This window comes from Apteryx mantelli, chromosome 6 (assembly GCF_036417845.1).
Source record: "Apteryx mantelli isolate bAptMan1 chromosome 6, bAptMan1.hap1, whole genome shotgun sequence".
Classification (NCBI taxonomy): Eukaryota; Metazoa; Chordata; class Aves; order Apterygiformes; family Apterygidae; genus Apteryx; species Apteryx mantelli.
The window spans coordinates 13,196,440-13,217,119 of NC_089983.1; the positions used below are offsets into that span (position 1 = coordinate 13,196,440).

Genomic DNA, 20,680 nt, shown 5'->3' on the forward strand with positions numbered 1-20,680 from the left:
CTTAGTTCAGTGTTTCTCAAATGCTGTGAGCAGTTTGCCCAAGCAGTGCAAAGCTCCAGCAGAGGCTAATGCGTCCTGCTGAGAAAGAGGAGCATGTGTTTTTGGTAGCTCAGCTACCGTAGCAATCTCTGCATGCCTCCACAGCTTATTGCTGTGCAGTGTCTGGGAGGCGTGAGGTCTGTTTCCCAAGACACATTCCTTTTGTGGAGTTTCCAGCAGAAATCTCCAGGAAGAGGTATTTCCGTAGCAGTGCAGCAGCAGAGCACATGAAAGGAGGATGGAGCAAGGGCGGGGGGAAGAGTGTGAGTGAGGAGAGAAGGAGAAAATGAATGCGGAGAGACCTCAAAGAAGATGGGGAAAGTAGTAAAAGGGAAAAAGCCACTTAACAAACTGATAGGAAAACAAGGCAAGTAGATATGCAACGATACCATAGTCATAACTCCAAGGTGAATAGTAGAGAAAGAGTATAGGACCTCTTAAATTGGGCAAGTTGTCATTACCCTTGATGTTCCAATTTCTTCATTTGTAGAAGGGTATGATGATATTTGCTTACCATGCGTGATCATGACAGAGTAGTTATGTTCCTACAGAGCCCGGAGCTTTCGTGGAGGCCAGGATGTTGTCTCAATCCAAAAGCAGGGGAGTCCTCTATATTGCTGCTTGTTTTGCAAGGGTCGTGTAGTCTCCTGGAGATTACTAACCCTGCAGGTCTCCTTGGAGCTTGCTGTGAGCAGCTTCACTACGTGAAAGTCAGATAAGCCCTGACAAATTCCCACTGTGTCAGAGAGGGGAGGAAAGCATGTGGTTTGGTTGAGAAGGTGAATGTTGCTGATGTGAGATGATTAGCAAGTCTGACACCTCAAAGTATCATGGCTCTGAGTGCAAATGTAGCAGGTTTTCGGGTTTGTTTTGCAAATGTGTTATGTGTATTTAATTTGCGTTGTGATTTTTGTATCTGCAGTTCTCACAATGTCACAGTTTCAAGTTGTTCTTCCATTGCCAAAGAGGGTTGAGCAAAATATTTTGTAGTGTGAGTGGATATTCTCATATAGTGCCTTAGCAGCTGAAATGCTAAGAAAAGCATCAAATATCATCAGTTATGATACAAGAAAGATGAAGAGTCCTTACTATCATAAACATGCATATAATATATGTATACTATACATACATATGTAGTTGATAACTCTAGTAAATTCTGGGGCTGTGCCACTAGTAGTAGGGGAAGAAGAAGAGACATAGAACAGAGGAGGAGAAAGCATGTAAGAAAAGAAAAAACAACCCAGCAGCCTGTTTTTGTCAAGTTTGGCTCCCAAAGGACTATCTTTTTCCTCCCTTCAGTTCAGCTTTTTGCTGTCCCTGTCGTTCTCAGCCACCTGCTGAGGGCTGGAGGCGCTGGTGGGACACGGAGGACATTGGCTCTTGCCTGACTCACAATTTCCAAACCCACATCTGAGAAAATGGCCGAATCAGCAAGTAGTTCCCGCAGGCTGCCCCGGGAGTCGCCTGCGCCTCGCTTCTGCCTCCCTGCCTGAACCTCGGAGGAGCGGGTTTGCTCAGCAGCTGCATTCCTCTTTTTCCCACATGACAGAGGGTAACAAATTCCTGGAAGAACTGCTAGCTATCCTGAATGTCTGCTGCTTTTTTTTGTTTTGGTGGAGAAATGAGAAAATGTGTGGCTGTGAAACAGAAATTAGGCAGGCAGGGTCAAGGGAAAAGACGTTTCTGCTCTGGTCCTTTCGCTGTGCTTTGAGCACAGAGTCGCTGTGCCCAAGGCATGGGTGGGATTGCCTTGTTGCCCCCAGTTTGGCGTTTGCAGGCTCCGTACAGAACAGCGATAGCTGTGCTTCTGCGCACTGTCTAAAACAGAATTAGTATTCACTTCAGAAGAAATGACTTGCCTGTAGGACAGAACAAAGCAGGGGGAAAATGGCTAGTGCTGTAGGAAAATAGGGAAAAATAAGAATATATGGGAATAACTCCTTACTTGGGTGAAGGGTAATTACACAGTCTGGTGGACAAGCAAGTAGGGCTTGGTGCATTGGACAGACTATAAATCAGCTTCTCCTTCTGGTCAAGCGGTAAATCATAGCTGTGCTGTATTATTGTAGGTTTTTCTTTCCTGATACACATGATGTGGGATGCAGAATTCTTGTACTGGTAACCAAAAATACCCAACCACATTGCCATCAAGTGCTTGAAACATCATTTAATGGAAACAAATGCAGAGCTGCTGTTCAATATCACTAATTTTCCAGTCAAATAATAGTGGGGGGGAGAACCATCTTAACAGACAATGTCTCCCACCCTCTGACAACTCCAGCATGTCTTCTAAAAATAATTTCCTTGAAATATTAAGGACTACTCTTCATAGCTGCTGTTTATTGTCTATATTTACATAGTAGCTGATGAGAGTTACTCCACTCCGTTGATTTAAGAGACAGACCCCTTCTGGTTCTGCAGCAGCCACTTCTAACTGAGGTGTCCTGAATTTTAGGGTACCATCATATTCATTGGGTTTAGTCTCTGGACATTTCTTATGCTGTGGAGGTAGCGTTTGGTGTATGGTGCTCATGGACAGAGCTACCTCACTGGTGAGGTCTTCCTAATGCCTAATTACCAGAATGAGTTACTGTGACTCACTCCTGGCTACATTAAGGACAAGTTTCACATTTGAAAAATGGAGCTCCAGGCTTAGGGAGGATGATGCGTGAAAAGGTTTTGGGATGTTAGTTTAGATTACCTTTAGTCTGCAATTTCGAGGCGAAGGAGCAGCCTCTTGCACTTCACATGGAGGACAGCCTCCAATCATTTCTCTGATGCTGAAACGCAGATAGCGTTCAAGACAACAGTGCTGGCGATGAAGAATTCTTTCTATTACTGTCCACACGGCTGATGCTTTTCAGGGTAAGCTTCACTGTGTAATTTAGGGCTTTTGTCTGATGTTTCGTTTCCGAGAGTCACCCTCTCTGGAGATTATAGATCCATTATTTACGTGGGAGGTGTTATAGCAGGCAGGCTTGTCAGATGTGGTGTTATGAATTCTTTGATTAGCCCTTAAATCTGTGCACAATGTGATGATCCAAGCACTTATACAAATGTGATTTAACTTTGTTTGTTTTCTTCTACTGATGCCTCCAAGTTACATAATGAGTGGTATATGCGGTATATGCATTAAGGCAGTTCCCCGTTGTAGCAGATTTCATGGCGAATTTATTTTCCCTTTAGCAAAACTTCAGTGGGAAAAAATTTGCACTCGATATATTTTGAATGAACTTCTGGAAGGTTTACGTAGTATGGAATGAGGGAAGTTGCATGAAATGCTGAGGGTTAATGCTCCCTGCTCTTAATTTGGAATTCTAGATAAATATGGTTTCAGCTTTGATCCTATCTGGACTAATTCTTTGTCACTGTACTAATTAATTCAGCATGCTGGAGAAAAGATGCTAATTTGAGCATCAAAGAAATAGGGGGGGGAGGTTGTGTTTAATCAGAGTTGTTAAAAAAGCTAAGTTTTGACTCCCATTAGACTGGATCTGGAAGCTCAGTCATTTTAGTCTAGTTTCAGCAGACAGATACAGTAAATTTTGAAAAAAGGTGGTGGAGGGGCTTGTCCTCTCAACACTGGCAAAAGAAACTGGAACAACAAAATATTGGTGTTGATAATGTGAATTTCTTTAATGAGACTGCTTCACTGTTAAAAAAAAAAAAAAAATCTTTAGCTTATTTGTGTTTCCTACATAACCTTTTCTTTTCTTGCTGTCCATAATGAGTTTTACTGTGATTGCAGCTTTAGAATAATGCAGATTATCTCCCAAATGGATTCGAAGACGGCTAAGTATGAGCATACTGACATTCCTGAAGTTTAGCTAAATTTGCGAAACACGAATCGTAATTATAGCACAGGAAGTTTTAACAGGTTGTCTTACACCTCGGTTGATTCAATAAATCTGAGGTAAGACCGTTTTTCCCTTTTCAGCGGAGCTATTTTTGATTCTCTGAATTACCTTGCAGGGTGCTGCTCCCCGCCGCCTGCGCCTTGCTTGGCGCCGCCGCCGAAGGGAAGCGCCGCGGGCGGGCGGGCAGGGAGACACCAGCAGCAAATCCAACCAGCAGCAAATCCAACCAGCGGCTTTTCTCCCCCCCCCCCCCCCCAAATCAGCCTTTCCTGTTTTGCGATAGCGGCGGCAGGCAGGGGCGGCCGCGAGGGAAGGGCGCCCCGGGCCTGGCCCCGCGGCAGAGCTGAGCCTCTCGCCGCCAGCTTAGCCCGTGCGCCGGCGTTGGGGCGCCGGGGCGGATTCGAGCGGTGCTGCCCAGCCTCGCTGCGAGCCCGCTCTGCTCCAAAACAAGTTCTCTTCTTTCTGTAGCTTTTTCAGCTTTTATGAAGCTTTTGGTCCCCCTAGTATTAACACTCAATGGCGCACTTCTGTCCAATAAGTAAACATTTAATAAGAAGCCTTTTAGGTATTTAGAAAACCACTGAAAATGTAAAAGATGTATTTCATTAACACTGCCATTAACATAAATGTAAAATGAGCCTGGCCTGTAATCACAAACAAGTCTGACTCACTAAGGATCTTTACGGCAATGTTTAATACCCTGTAAAAGTGTATGTATGAAAGTGATTAATCAAAGCACAGCACTGCTTCTAGAGTATTTCTTCTGCTGTAAAGCTGAGTGATAAAATAACTTAAAACACACGGCAGTAGTGGCAGTTAATAAGCTTTTTATAGTCCCTGTGTGGACCTGAAAATCATACCTTATTAGTATCTTTATCTTTCTTGCTCACTCATTCATTCTTACTCACATTTAAATTTAATTTTAAGGGTTATTTCTAGTCTTTCAGAAGGGAGCTGCTTTAATAATCTCAGCATTTTTCCCCATTTGCTGTGAAATGACTAAGAGCCAGAGCTTTTGTTATATATACTTTACAAATCACTCTGGTTTTTTACAAATCATTTCTGCAGATGTCAAGATTTTATGACGTTGTTAGGCTGTGTATCTTGCTTGACTGTGTCTTATGCTGTCTTGAATTATTTCCCCACAGATGTTTGCAATTCCAGTATATACCCTGTTAGCTGCAGTGACACCTACTGATCTGGAGCAACCGAATTAACTAAAAAGTCCAAATGGCTGAATTTAGTCAGCAAGCTGCTTAGGGCTCTATCCGGCAGATGTTTCTCCTGCTTAGAAGTCTGGGACTTTATAGACCTCCCTGCTTTTTAATCCTTGAAGCAAATATCAACACATTTGAGATCTGGAAGCTCACAGCTCCACACAGAAATGAAGTGTTGCCATGACCACAGCTCTAGGTCTTGCATATAAGACATTTATGCCAAGTATAGCAGAGCAGGCCTATAGAAGGTTTGTTTTAATTTTTGTCCTTACAAGCCTTTTGAAGCGTACATATTCTTTTATACCATAGCCAATGGAATAGTAATAATTACAGCAAAAAGGCGACACGCATTTGGTATTCAGAGCTTTCATTCATTTAACGCTTCTAGGGGAGAAAATGGTAGTTATTTGCATGACATTGGTATTTTCTTTTGAAAGATAAAGCAATAGGATGGTTCCTTGCCGTAGTAAAACATGTTTTCAACAACATGTTGTACATGTGCTTTTCCCCTAGGGATGACGCATTTGCATTTTTGTGTCTCTGAGATCTGATCATGTAAAGAAAATCCCTTTCTACTTCTGCGTGCAGAAGGGCTGTGCTCAGAGCAGTCGGAGCTCTGACGTTCCCAACCGAGCAGTACGCTACGGGCATTAGCACTTTAACTTCTTTAACAGTACTTCCCAGGCGCTTACAGGGGGTGGTCAGAGTACTGGGGCAGCCATTCAAACAACCTGGGAAGTTAGGGATTTCTTTCCTGTCATTATGGTTACCAGTGACTTCGCTTGAATTAAACTCATATAGAGGGATATAGAATGAGAGGATACAAATGATCCATTTATTTTCAGGTCTTCTAATTAAATTCCTCCATTTGCTACATAAAAGTTTTCAAAGAGTAACAATTGTGTCAGATACTAACTTAAGAGAATTTTACTGTATACAGTGTAGCAAAATAGACCTTTCAAAAACTGATGTGCTATACATTTTTTCATTAATATTTTTATTCTTCTGTCAATAGTATTAATATAAACAGCAGGTTTTACCATAATCCAATTATTTGCTGCCTGGAGATTTGGAAACCTCAAGTCCTAAAGCCATTCAGTTTTCATAGAATTTTAATATGAATTTGATTAATTACCTAATATAATTGTGACAATAGGTTTTATCCTGCCCTTATTGAAGTCGGCAGTGGACCTCTCACTGACTCCAGTGTAAACAGGATCAAACCCAGTTGGACTGCAAGCACTCTTCCCTTTTGTTTTTTGTCCTATATTTTGTCCTATAAGCAGTAGAGAACCATAAAGCCTGTAGTGCACAAAACTGTGCAAAATTACAATGGGTAGAAGTTAATTTCATCATTTTAAGTCCATGGTAATTTAGAACACACCAGCGAACAGGCCATAAATTTTAGGACATGGTGTATAAATTCAGGCAGAGATGATGCTGGATTTTTGTGGTTTAGTGCTGCGTACTCTGTATTGCTTTCCTTAACAGCGTTAAATTTTTGCTATTCTTATTTTTTAATGTTTATGTGAGATTTTTGTTGAGCTGCAAAACTTATTACAATAATAATAAAAAAGGAATGGATTTTTAGGATTTAATAATGTGAAAAAGAGGCCAAAAATCTGAACATTTTTCCAGCCTTGAGCTATATGCTATATATTTAGCATAACAGGTGAATGTTGTAAGGCTGCACAAATCCCATGTGAAGCCAAAAATAGCAAAAAAACAAAACAAAAGTTTTCATCAAGACCAGCTCACTATTCCTAGTTTATAATTACACTAGAACTTGCCAATTTGTGGCAAGAGCAGCTATACCAGCAGACAGCGCTATTTTTGCTGACAGTTGTCAAGCTAGCAGTTATTACAATCAAAATTGTCGCTTTATTTTGTTTAAAATGTATTTCCTCGGTAAGCAAGGAATAATACCTAGACTAGAAAGTGAGGGGATGTAAAATCTTTTTTTTTTATATTCCTCTTGAGTATGCAACATATCCAACTTCAGCTCCCTGCAGCAATACAAAATACTCAAGAATAATGTTTTCAAAATCAATATATACTACAGTCGAATATGAGACTCTGCAAAACCATAATTGAAACCGTGGGAGAAAAGTAGGCAGACTGAATATAAACACAGTACCAGAGTTAGATTAGGACCAAGATGCACGTGCTAATGTAGCGTCTCTTGAGGGAACTGCTGGGAGACCTTGCGGCGGGCGTGAGTAGCAGAAAGCAGAGGGTTTCCAGGTGGAGCCTGCTGGGCTCATCCCAGGAACATTTGTCGTTTGGCCGAGAGGAGAGCAATATATGCGACGTTTCATCTAGCTTGTGTTTTAGTCCAGGGTGGTCTCAATCGGTGAGCCCTTCTTTCTGTTTCTCACAGCCTGCACTTTCCTGCTCTTGCCCCGTGTCAGGCGGGGTTTGTGGCTCTCCAGCCTCTGGGGACTGCCAGCACTTGGAAACCAGCAGTGCAATCAGCGCGTCGCTCTCTTCTCAGGAAAAGCAAAAGCATGGAAAGTATCTGCTATCGTTCTGGAAGTACTGAAATGAGTGAGACCATAGGAAGAGAATTGAAAATGGTTTGTAGATGAGCTACATATATATTTCCATCAAAGGATCCCTGAAAGAGTGTAAGGCACCAGCTTTATTGTCACATCTAAGAAAAAGGAAGAAAAGCTGTGCACTGAGACACTGCTCTTTCTACGCCCAGCACACATGGCAGAGCCATGATAAAGCATCTCACGCCTAGTACCTGTAGTGTTGCCCTTGCTCTCATTAGCGCCAAATGTTACATGTCTGTCTCATGCCTGTCATTCCCTTTATAACCAAGTTCTCATTGTCTGGAAAACTTGTTGCAGGCTGCCTAAGAACTTCATCTGACCACAGGCTCAGAACTATTGATTCAATACACTAAAAATTTGGATCGTTACCTTATGAGACTGACTGAGTATTTGCAGGATTTCTGCTTTGGTCAGAGGAGAAAACTAAAGTCAATAATTTAGAACTTAACTATATGCACAGTAGTTCAGCTATTCTACTTGAGGCAGTTTAAGTTGACATGAAAAATAAAACGGGTAAAAGAAGGATCACCCAGGTAATGCTGAAGACTTTGAGAAGAGTTTGCAGTTTTGAGTTGGAATAATTAGCTGGCACTATAGCATATTTAATCATTACTTTTGATTGAAGATTGAAGAAATCATTACTTTTTTAACATTGTTATCATTGATTTGCATGGAAGGACACATTAATTTGAATAGGAAGACACAAGCTGATCATTTGTGGAATTGAGAACTTCAAACTGGGGAAGAGAAGGGGCGGGTTTTATGCTTTTTGGCCCTTTATCCATAAGCATATTTGACCCAGAATTATGTTTAGCTCCATAAGAAATGGAATGTAGCTCCCCAGTTTAGTCACATTTTACAGGCTGCATGAAGCAGACTATTATGATATGCATATTTGCACAGTGTATAGCATAGTGGGACCCCAGTCCTGACTGGGGTCTCTGGAGCACTTTCACAGCATAAATATTAAATGAAGTATATTACTAGTCAGGACAAACCAAGAAGTACTTTAAAAAGGAGCTCTTAGGAACTGTCTAGGTTTGTACACTCAGAATATTGCAAGTTCGGGGGATTTTTTTTAATTCTGATCACACCCTCAGTTTAAACAAAGAACAAATCCTTAAATTAAGACCAGCTATGAGTGAGAGACAACGGTTATCATAAGAGCAGAACATGTGGTCCAGCCTGTGTGCCGGCACCACAGCCACAGCAGATTACTTTCAGAGAGCCGCCCTGTGGTAAGAAGAACCTTCGGCTACTTTAAAATGTGCACTAATAATAGTCTAGCCCTGCAGTGCCTTGCATTTCAGGCTTGGGGTGGTTTTTTGTTTGCTTGTTTTTTAACTTTCTCTTTCAAACAGTGCTCAGGGTCCAAATCAATTTGTAATCAGCCCTTCATATTGCGTATAGCCTTTTTAAAACTTGTAACATATTCTGCAATGTGCGACATTTGTGAGAGATCAAGATAAAAGTTCACGGTGTTGTGATTGCCTAAAACCTCTGTGTTTTATGATAGGTAAGTACTGTTTTTTCTTCTAGTAACCACTTCTTCCTGACCCTCCCTTGATATATTAAACAGATTTGGAAAGAAGAAAGAAGATAAAAGTGGGAAAGCAGATCAGAAGGGGAGTCCAAAGCCCAGCGTACTTAAAGAAGAAGAACTGGAGAAAATGAAAGACGAGCGTGAAAGGTGAGTAAATGGTGTCAGCACCTTTGTTCACCAGATGAAAAACTCCCAAACAAGGAGCAGCTAGGGGACAGCAGCGCCTGGCTGGAGAAGGCCCAGCACGTGCCGCGAGCAGCGGGGCCTCGGCAGTGCAGGGGCCTGCGCAGCTTCCCGGTGCCTTGGGGCAACCCTTCGTCCTGCCGCCGTCTCTGTGCGTTCCCCACAGGAGCTGCTGTTCACATCCCAACATCTATGGAACTGGTAAAGATGAGCTCCTCCAAAGCCCATTTCCCCTCTGCCCATTCCCAAGCCTGGCTGACTTGCTGGTTTTCTTTCCTCCGCTTCTCTAAAGCAAGAGCCTGCTTCCTTCCCTTCCTCCCTGCCGCCCGCCCACCTCTGCTGTGTTTTGCCGTGCTCCAGGCCCGCGTGGCTCCAGCTGGCTGGGCTCTCAGATGGTAGCTTTTGTACTTAGGTATGTTCTTTGCTGCACGAGTTTGCTGCTTAGCCCTACGCTGGCGTAATAGTCAACAAATGCTGCACAGACCCAGAGACAATAGGAAGAAAGCATGGTCAAATGGTTAAAATTACTCTGAAGAGTCAGAGGCAGCAGTCGCCAAGCAGCGAGGCGAGGGAGGGCAAGAAGCTGAGGCTCGCCGGCGCTGCTGGACGCGTGCCCGCTGTGAGCGTTTCCGAGGTGAGCTCTGAAGAACCACTGATGTAAATAACCCTGCTTCTCTGTCTTCTTCATAAAATACTCCCTTCTGCTGCCTAATCTTAACAGTTTCATTATCTTTCCAGACAAAGAATTTATCGTTTTCTGCTTTCCCCCGTGCCTGCCTTTCAGGAACTGGGCAGAACTTGTAAGCGCTGACAAGGTTCAGCAAACTCCTCTCTCCCCTTCCCCGGCTCATCCAGGTGTCATTCATGGTGTGCCAAAGACGGTCTTTGCTCCTTTCTGGTGGCTCCCATCAGAAAAGTTAATGACCACATGCTGCTGGCTCTCGAGATTTCTGCAGTTGCTGTAAGACTTTCCAAGCTATAGTAATATGGGTTACTGGGGCATGGGGAAAGCTTTTGGAGGTCTCCTTCCCTTCCTGGAGTGTCCTGCTCCTGGGAGAGGGGAAGGAAATAGGTATTGCTGCTCCCTTTGAGCAGACAGTGCCTCTCCTCGATGCACAGAGTGGTGCACAGGCCAGTCCTTGGGCTGCTGGTCAGTGCCCCGGGAAGAGGTGCCCTGCTTCCATTTGGGTCGTGCACTGCACAGTCAGCCTTATGACTGCAGCTAATGGGTCCGATTTAAATAATATAAAAAGGAAATCCAAATTCCAACCCTTGAAGTCTGCTGCTAATATTTACTCTACTCATTTCAAAAGCTAGTAAGGTATCCAGTTGCTACAGTGCTGCTACTGGATATGGTTAGCCAAAGTTCCAGCATTTAGTTCATCCCAGTTAAATAATGTCAGCAGAAACTTTGTACCACTTACTTTAAAATTCTTGTATCGCGTCCCTGATTTTGCCAGATTGAGTGCCTTTATTTTAAACTGCTGACTCCCAATTTGGATACTGGCAATTTGAGAGGTATGTGTCCTTCATTTTAAAGAAGCCAGTGTCTTTTATTAGGATCCTGGCAAGCTAAGAAGCATGTATCCCATCTGTTAAAGGGCCAGTGTCATTTACTAAAATGTTGGCAGACTGCAAGGAATGAACCCTTCTGTCTAGAGGTCTAACGTTCCAATTGGACACGAGATAATTGTTCTTAATATTTCTTCAGCGATGAATGCTTTTTTTAAAAATCACAGCTACTGATTGACAGTAACTTGGTAAAACTGCATTAGAAACTGGCAGCTCGGTGTCTTCATCATTCTGGTTTCTCTAATAATGATTTCAATTTTGACCTGGAAGTTTGATGCTGAAATGGAGAACAGCAGGTGTGTTGAGAAGTGGATGAACTGAGATGATATTTTTAACTCACTTATTTGATTCTTCTTTCATAATGCACAAGAATAGAAATATCACCCTATTTTCCATCAGGTAATTCAGCTTGGGATCAAATATCTTCTTGGGATCAAAAAAAAAAAAAAAGAGAGAGGAGGAGAAAATTTCCTTACACTATCCCCAAAGCAATGCAACAACATATACTGTAAATACAAGCAAGTCGCTTCAACTTTCTAAATAAAATAAGAGCATATCTATATGTTTGCCCACATAAGACTATCTGTAGGCTGACTCTTGAACCCAGCTTGAGTTGTTGATCATAAGACAGAAGAGACTATCTTTCCTCGAGGAAAATTTTATAATGTAGCCAGTTCTCACATATGGGCAAAAACTGTTTGGGCGATTGAAGAAAATCAGTTGAAGGAAACATTTTCTGATTTAATGGGAATTCAGTCTCTTTGCTGTGTTGTTGACTGTTCACCTAGTGATGATGCTCAGGAAAGACAAGTTTTATAGCCCTGTCCCAAGATTCAGTAATTCTCTAATGTAATTCAAGTCCAAGATTTTAATGCACATATTGGCAAAGAAAACCTTGCAGCACATCCACACCATAGATCTTCTGCTTCTATGACTTCACTAGCTGCAATTCTGCATACTTGGTCTCAGCTTTATAAAACCAAGCTCCACTGAAGTTTACTAGAACATAGGCATCGTATTTTTCAGATTTGTTCTTTTTGAGTAACATGAGTTCATTTTAAAACTACTAAGAATGTAATAGTAGAACAAGTAGACTACAGAACTGTTGATAGCAATGTAGCATGTTTTGTCCCCTGATATCTATGAACAAATCCTGTACTTTACAGCTTGAACAAAATACAGATTTATTTTCTAACATCTAACCTTTTTAAAATCAACTTAAACATATATCTAACTTTATCATTCCAAGATTAACTATATAAATAATTTTTGTTCAGATCCTCAATTCAGCTCAGTTTATTTGCTTAAATTTCAGTTTTCTTAAATGCTGACTGCCTGAATATTTCAGGATCTGTCATACTAACCAGTACGCATGTTTTTTCATCTGACAGGTTTTTTCAGAGGCTGAGCTGTCCATTTTGGGCACTAGTGGAAGAGGTCAGAGTATTTGATTTTTGGGCAGGGTGTGACAGGATTAATGATTAAGCTCATTTCAGCATCTTAGCAGCTGTGGACCTTGCATGGTTTTGGAGGTTGGTTTTGCATGCACTATATACTTGGCAGGTCTCCAAAAAAACAAAAATACTGTTCCAAGATCTCAGCCAAGAAATATCTTTCAGTAGGAAGTGCACTTCCAGTTTACAGGAGAAGGCCATCTCTTCAAGTTTTGCAGGTTTTTTTTGACTGGTATTGGATGGGAACAATAATATCTCACAAAATTTCGGGGGTAAGCCTGTTATAAATCTGTCCTTCCCTGGATGCGGCCTTTTTTCTTCCAGAAACTTTGACAAGATTTACGGTCATGCAGAAATGTCAGATGTGCTCACTGCACAATTATGGGTCGACTCTTCAGTACAAACTCGGGGGCTCTGGCACTGACAAGAAACATCAGGCCTCATGTAGGTGTGCTGCATGAGCAGAAGTCCCTCATGCTCCGAGTAGGTCGGATTTACTGCTTGCACAGGGAAGGAATTGCACAGTGCATGTGCAACAAGTCTGACACATCCAGAACGTGTAAGAGCTAGTAGGCGTATGCAGACAGAGCATACAGCACTTCCACTGGAGTGCAGATGCTTCCCAGAGGGATTGGACTTGCTGCACAGTAGCCCACAGCACAGATTTGCCTGGCAGCCCCTTTGTGGGCCGCCACATTTCAGCTCTGAACCTTTAAAAAGTGAAAATAAAATTTGTGTTTCTCTAGCTTAGTAATTTCTGTTTCCATTCCACACCTTCCTAGTGTCAGTGTTCAGTCCTGCTCTCTGTACTCCCTTGTAGCTGCAGTCCTCCGCAGCAGCTCCACGTCCTGCACTGAAATGCTGACACTGCTATTTCCTGCTGCTTGTGTTTCCTAGCAGTCCCGGCCAAGAGCAGGCTCTAGTTGTGCTAGCTGCTGTCAGGGAAGCTTGGACCTGACACTGAGCACTTACAATTTAGGTAGAAGAGACAAAATCTGGCAGAAAAAAGTATCCTGTGGGTGGGAATCTGATGTGCAGCTGCTTGTCCAGGTTCCTAAAAAGTCCCTGTGAGGCTAGGAATTTGTCCCAGACCTCAGCACCAGGTCTCCTTTCTTTTCAAAGCCAGGATTTTATTATGTGACTGCTACTTCTGCAGGCTCCAAATGGTTAAGGGGAATTTAGGATGTTAGGCATTCCTTGTTTAGTAATAGCCTTATCTGTGTCCAATTGAATACGAAGTCCGCACCTCCTCTAAATTTCACAGTTTGCTCCCTCTCCCCCTACCTCCCTTCGCTTTCTCTCGTGCCACAGCAATGCGGCATCATGGACACTTTCCCGGAGAAAGTCAGGACTTCATGGCAGAGATAGCTTAGGAGGACTGACTTAACTCGTGATATAATTCTCTGAGGGAGTGGTTTGTCCTCCCTGACACAAGTCAAGTGGCTCATTGGACTGAGGCCCTGTTTTAAATAAACTCATCATTTTGTTCATGCTTCAAAGAGTTTGGCTGTAATAAAACATGGGCTCCAAAGGTCTAGAATCTGCCCATAAAAGGAAAAAGCAAATGCGATGTCTGAGGTTTGTTTTGATCAAGCTGACTCAAATCTGTATTTTTAGTGTGTTCCATATAAATTACTCAGAATTTATCATTTTAACAACAAGATGTTCACTACATTATTAAATACTGGAAGAGATTCTCCCTTTTCTTTCCCTCAAAACAAGACTTCTCTTCCTCCCTTCCCCCATCTCTTTCCCACTCACATGGGGTTGCCTTTTAATTTTCTAACCTTTGAAAATCATTGTAAAACAAACTAGATAAATATATTAGGCACTTGAGTTTTACACATAATAATTTGTTTGCCTTTCAAATGCAAATACAGTGACTATCAATTGAAAGAAAACAATTTTTTCCTGTTTGTTTAGGATTATTTTACTGGAATATTCCTGCTGAGACCAAAGTCTCTTTTCCAGCAGAGTTGAACATTTTCTTGATGTTAGAATAAAACTTCACAAAATGAAGCACCTTATTGAAAACGGGGTGATTTTAATAAGTAACATATGAATTGGTGAATATGGAGGCACTCTGTGTAAATAATAATAATAATACTCTATGCTTGTTCATAGGAGTAGTAGCTTGTTTTGTTAAATCAGTCTTCATTTTGTACTCCTGTTTGGAATTAATTGAGGAATTTTTTTAAATAGTATTAAATTTTTACGTAGAGAGTTAGGGAAGCAGAAGGAACATCTGGCCCTTGCTTCCTGAATGTCTGAACTGAATACTTTAGTAACAGTGAATCTCAAATTTGGGTAGATTAAATGGTTTCAGTTTCTATATTAAAGACTGAGTTTCCTTTACTTTTTCGGAAAACTTCCAGAAATTGAAGAAAGCTTCTCTCTCATCTTATCAGCTATGGTATTTGTTGCCTGTTCCCATGGTTAAAATCAATTCATATGTTTTTGATATTTGGCAAACAGAGATTTAATTTTGCAGCTGTGAGATCCCTGTATGAAGAGAATGCATTTACAGAAATAAAAACATTTAGAGACCGTTTGTATATGAGAGCATACTTGTGAGTGAAACTTTATTCCTTTTCTGTCAGCATTTGTTTTGTTATATTTAATTACAAAGAATATGTTTGTTACTGGAAATCAAAATGAAAACAAGAATAGCTGCATCCATGGCAGTATGGTACAAAAGCCAAATTGTTCAGAATCAAAAGTTGAAACTCAGACTGTTACAAAAACAGAAGTATGACTTTTAAATGTGTAATACATGTTAAAGGGCACACATGCAAGTGCACATTGTTAACAAACCCATGTAGCTTTTGTGCCTGTATTATAGTCTTGCCAAGTCTAAAAGTATTATTATGGTTGTTTATAGTTCATATTGATCTCTGATCAAGTGTTGGTAATTGCTTCTCTCACCGTTCAGCTCTGCCCTAAACCACGTGTTTTGGGGACTCCTGAGTTTTTATATCCTTATTTGTTAAGGGTTAATCCAACATGGCGTATCTGTTCATTGAATATTCCTGACATTGCAGCACAGCTAGGTCCTGTGGTTTAGACAAAATAAAGTGTTGGATGTGATCCCAGTTTTAATACTCCCAATTTATTATAACCATTGAACCCTGATCAGATCATGGATTGGATTAGATCCCAGTTTTTTAAATGTCCCAATTTACTGCTGGCTTGAAACCCTGATAAGAATACATATTTGATTAAGGCTTCAGTTTTCAAAAATTCCAGTTAATTACTTTTAGATTCTTATTAGATCATGGCAGTGTAGTACGGTATGTTGAAGTTATGAAAAATTACTGGATGATGTTGCACAGGTCAAGGTCATAGTTTCATTTTGTGCTGACAGTATGAAGTTATCAGATTTCTGTTTATTACTGTGACAGCACTTGCACTGGACAGGAGGACAGATTAATCCCAACCCATTGATTCTGAATGATTCTCATTTTAGATCTGCTGCCGCTATGCATAGCAGAACATGTAATAAAAGCCTACCGCTGAACACTGAGAGACTGATATTTGGTTATGAGTAGCTGATATAGAGTTCTCAACTACCTTCACAGGTTGTGACATGGCATTTGGAACCAAACAGCAGTTTTTGAGCTGCTTCACGTGGCTAATCGCCAGCGGAGGACCTTTTAAGACAGTGGTAGGCTGGGAGTTGATCCCAGAATGTCCTAGCTCAAGAACATTCGGAATTGAAAAAAACTGAGTGTCACATGGGACTGGTCTTTTTCTTTCACTATCACAATACTATTCAAGCTATCAGAGACTGTTGGATACAGTACTCTTCAGGCATCGTAGCCTGGCCCGCTAAATTTCCCCAAAGTTTCACCCAAGCCATATAATGTCCCTGATTTGCCCTTCATTGAGGCAGTGGTTTCACTTTGCTCTGGAGACCAGTTTACAAAGACCTTGCTCCTGCCCAGCTGAAAGGTCAGAGCAGCTCAGTGTCAATGGCCTGGCTCCTTCTTGCATTAATGTGCCAATGTGTGATACTTTTCGGTGTGTATGGGAGTTTTGTTGTTTGATGTTTTTAAAAATGACACTGTAAAACAGAAATGTTGCTGTTAGCAACTTTTTATAGGCCACACGAATACGGTGAAGCTTGTCAGTATACTAGCCAACCTGGGTTGTAGAGTGCTTTCTAGGAGACAGACTAATCTGGTCTAGGGATTTCCTCAATGCAGTACTGAATGGAGGTCAGCTCTTGGCCTACCCCAAAATCAGTGAGGCCATAAGAAAAACCTGGAAGCTGCCTTTCAGAACTAGGCCTGCAACATCCTTACTTTTGGTCTGCAAGGATCCTGTGGATGCAAGGCCGTCTTGCAAGAGGAGCCTGAAGTTCTTAAAGGCCTCAGAACAAAAGTCTCAGTTGAAAGTCGCTAAAGAAATAATTTTGTCAAACCTGGAATGATTTCACTATCTAATCTGCCTTGCCACAAAACAAGAAACATCCTGTTGATGAAATCCTGAGCGACCTGATCTAACCGTGCAGTTAGCCCTGCTTTCAGCGGGAGATTGATCAGGGTGACCTTCAGAGGTCCCTTCCAACCTAAATTTCTCTATGATACTGTCATTTAAAAAAAAAACAACTCAGGATAGTTATGAATAGAGAAAATTATATAATTGAGGTGATAATTGGCTTTCAGTAATCTGCTGAGTTTTACCCAGGAGTACAACTAAGAAGAAAGATGTACGGAAACTTTCCAAGATTGTACAACAAGGGTAGAATCCTGCTCTCATCAAACTTCATGAGGAATAAAATGCACTGAATTCATTACAGCCAAGATTTGCTTTAGCGGGCAGGGTCCTGTCTGAGGTGGTAATCACTCCCTGCCATCTCTGAAATAAATGGAAGAGCATTAAGACCTCTGTCTTGATTATCCAAAACTCATACTTGGCCTTCAGCAAAATCCTCATTTTGAAGTATGAAAGAAATCAGTTTGTCATAAACATAAATTCTGCTGTCATTACAGCTTTGTCTCCTTAGGTTTTTCTGTCCCCCTTGTTTATTGCTCACAAGCCTTCAAAGGCAGCTTCTTTGGTCAGTTCAGCATTATACAGGAGCTGCGGAGTAGTTTTGCAGATCTCTAGAACAGGCAATGTTTAATGTTTCTTACCACTGGGCTAGTTAATGCTTTTGTTGTAAAATCTGTCTTGTTTAGCCCGAGTTACATTCTTACTGGCTTGAATTTTTGTGGCATGCCTTTTTTATTTACAAGACTCTTTCTGTTCTTATTTACAATTAGAGATACTAATTATGGGGGAGAAATTGTTCAAATCTAGCACAATAGAATGAAGAAACGCTTGCATAGCTTATGGAGAGGATGTTTTTGACAAATATGCTGCCAACAGAATACCCTGAAAGATAATACTAAATTAGATATTGTTTGAGTCTTGATGAGTCCATATCAGATGTCCTCAATTTACTGGCAAAAAGAGGAGAATTTTTTTTTAAGCTATGAGACCTGCTTGCCTCTTGAGTTTTCCTAGATGATGGTTGAAAAAACACAAATGAGTCTTTTCCTGATAAAAGATGTAGATTTGAATAATATTGTTAATGGCATTATAGACCATGCCTGTCTGAACAACAATTATGAAATAATTTCAGTCCAGTGCTTTTAATTTTTTTATCTCCTCAGATATTCAAGTGAAATATACCCATTCCCATCAGTGATTATGGCTTATGAATATCTGAAGGCAGGATGTATCCGGTCCACTATTATGTAAATGAATGAAAATACAATATTTTAGTTACCAAAATATATTTTGCTAGCAGCTAGAAAGGAATTAAAACATTAAACCCAATGGAAATCTAAGTGACCTCCTGCAGAAATAGGCTGCTTTCCCCTAGACAACCCGTTACTCAATATATGTATGAATTAGGTAAATGAGAGACAAAAGCAGAAATGTTATGTAAAATCACAGTTGAAGTATTAAGATACTAAATCAGATGTAAATTGAGTAATCATTGCGGTATGTAGATCTCAGGGAGAGTCACATGAGTGGAAAAATGCAGTGCAGTAGCTTTTATTCTGCTGTTCACAAGGAACAACCAAACGAGTGGAAAAATGTTTAGCATCTCAATGATCTCTAACCTAAAGCATCAGGTCTTTTTTTTTTTTTCTTTGCAATTTAGGTATACCTCAAACTGCTTGCACGAACACACACTCACTTTCCTGATCTTATTCTGCTCTTCTTATTGCAAGCAGAATAGAAATTATCTTAAAAGACCTTTGGCTCCCTCCCTGTTTATTTCTGTTGCACATTTTATCTTTGCTTGCTATTCTTCCTTCTCCCCCAGGAACATCTTTCATGACTTAACAAGCATCTCATTCATACATCTGTTTGCGCTTCCATAAAATCTGTGCTTTTAACCCGCCATACAAGAAATTTTGCTGTATTCATCCTAAGAATGAAACAAGGCCCCTGAACCATCCTCTGTGAATTTCGTTGTTTGGTCACCAAATATTTTCTGTCCGATTGTGGTGTTTGACTACTTAGATTGGCACCTTGGGGCTCAAATCATGTCATTCTTTGTGCTCTGCTCAGTACTAAGCACACAGTTGCTACATAGTAAATAATAAAAAAAAAAAGGTATCACTCTTCTGCTTTCCCTGGAAAATCAGAGGAAAATAATATATTGCCTGCTTTCTTGGATCCCTTGAACAATTTCAGTGCTGTCAGTAGACCTTGAACTCTATCTCTGCAGAAAGGCTGCCCTTACATTTGAGGGCAGCGGGTAAAAATGTAGCTTCCTGGCTTCCTTGCAGGTGCTGACTGGCACCCCTGGGTTTGCATGCTGCGGGTTGTGCCCGTCTTGAGATACAAACAGAGCATGTTCTGTTTCCAGCTAAAGGAAAAAAGAAACATCATCATCTAGTGAACAGGAATCACTTGGATATTTTGTATGGGTGTATGATTAGTGGATACAGCTGAAGCTGTAACAGCTTAGCAGAAAGTATTGGGAAAAGCTGCTTCAGTAAATAGCTAGCAAAGGTTAGACTAAAAGGTCTCTGAGGCATCTGGAAACGGCAAATGTACCTTCAGGTACTTGGCTGTCTGCATAATACTTGCTGTCTGAAAGCGTGGTGACAGCAGGGTTCGTACCTCCAGCTCTAAAGTCTGTGGGCTGGAGCAAATTTCAGATAACGTCTGCCTCAGGCTCACGTTCCTGCACCGCTGAGCCCACCTCTGCGGTGGTGCTCCTCAGCCCGGTGTCCGTGGGGCTGTCCTCCCAGGGCTGCCTCGGGTCAGTGTGCCGAGGGGCTTTGCCCCGCAGAGCTGCGCGCGAGCTGGCTGAGGGCCTCCGCAGAGGCATTTCTTGCCAAACTTTGTGCTGACAGGCTGCCCCAGAGCTCGCGGGGAGCGCGAGGGGGGAGGAGGTCCAACACCTGCAGTGAAGGTTGCATGTCCCTTGTCCCGGGCCTCTTTGGGGCAGTTCTTCTGCATCAGAAACTCTGCTCGGGCGCGAAGTGCTGCCCTGCAGCTTCCTGAGTAAGAAAGGCTTTAGAGGCTTCGGCGTTTTCTCCCTCCCAACGCAGCCACCCCCCTGACTTTGGCCTGGTGGGGCAAGAGATGAAGAATAGCTTTTATTGCCTTTCCTAGTCCTCATGCCATTCCTGAAAGCGTTTCTGGGTCTGCTCTTTAAGTCGCTCTTGCTCAGCTCCTTTATTCTGGAGTTTTCTTGAGGTGGTCCCTACCCTTTCCCGCAGCTGCCTCGCTCTGCTGGAGCGGCAGTATTTTAAGGCAGCTTGTGCCTGTCAGTATCTCTGTCACTGATGTCAAGCTAAAGCGTTTTACATTGTGTTTGTCGCAGGCGGCGAATACATATGTGGTCATTGACAGTAGCTCAGCAGAAACACAATAACTTGTTAAGCCACAGTAACTCAATCGTGTGTCTGAGCTCTGAGCTGCAGCTGGAGAGGAGCTCTTTGGGCTGTTAACCCTTTTATGGCAGCTGTAGTCTAGGTTTATGCATCTTTTCATGGGGTAGTACATGAGAAATCAGTGTGTACGATTTTTTGAATACATCAGATAGGAAGATTGTGGGAAGGATAAATAGGAGTGCTTTCTTGGCTTACACCTCTGGTGCCGTGCTGCCAAACTGTGCTTGAGTTGCAGGGTAGCGTTTGCAAAATACCATGTCCCACTTTCAGAAGTACCTTAGGCATATAGGATCCTCTCTTCATTTGACTTCTAAAAATGGGGTGCAACATGTTTTGAAAATGCTACCCAT

At 41.7% G+C, this 20,680-nt stretch overlaps 1 protein-coding gene across 9 annotated transcripts in view; it reads left to right on the forward strand.

The window, feature by feature from the left end:
- Nucleotides 1-20,680, forward strand: part of PARD3B (par-3 family cell polarity regulator beta) — a 440,403-nt gene that overhangs the window by 330,478 nt on the left and 89,245 nt on the right. For all 9 annotated transcript variants that reach the window (XM_067298774.1, XM_067298775.1, XM_067298776.1 and 6 more), the window contains one exon: nt 9,251-9,361. In XM_067298774.1, the coding sequence (XP_067154875.1) occupies nt 9,251-9,361 (111 nt within the window). The remainder of the gene's footprint in view (nt 1-9,250; nt 9,362-20,680) is intronic.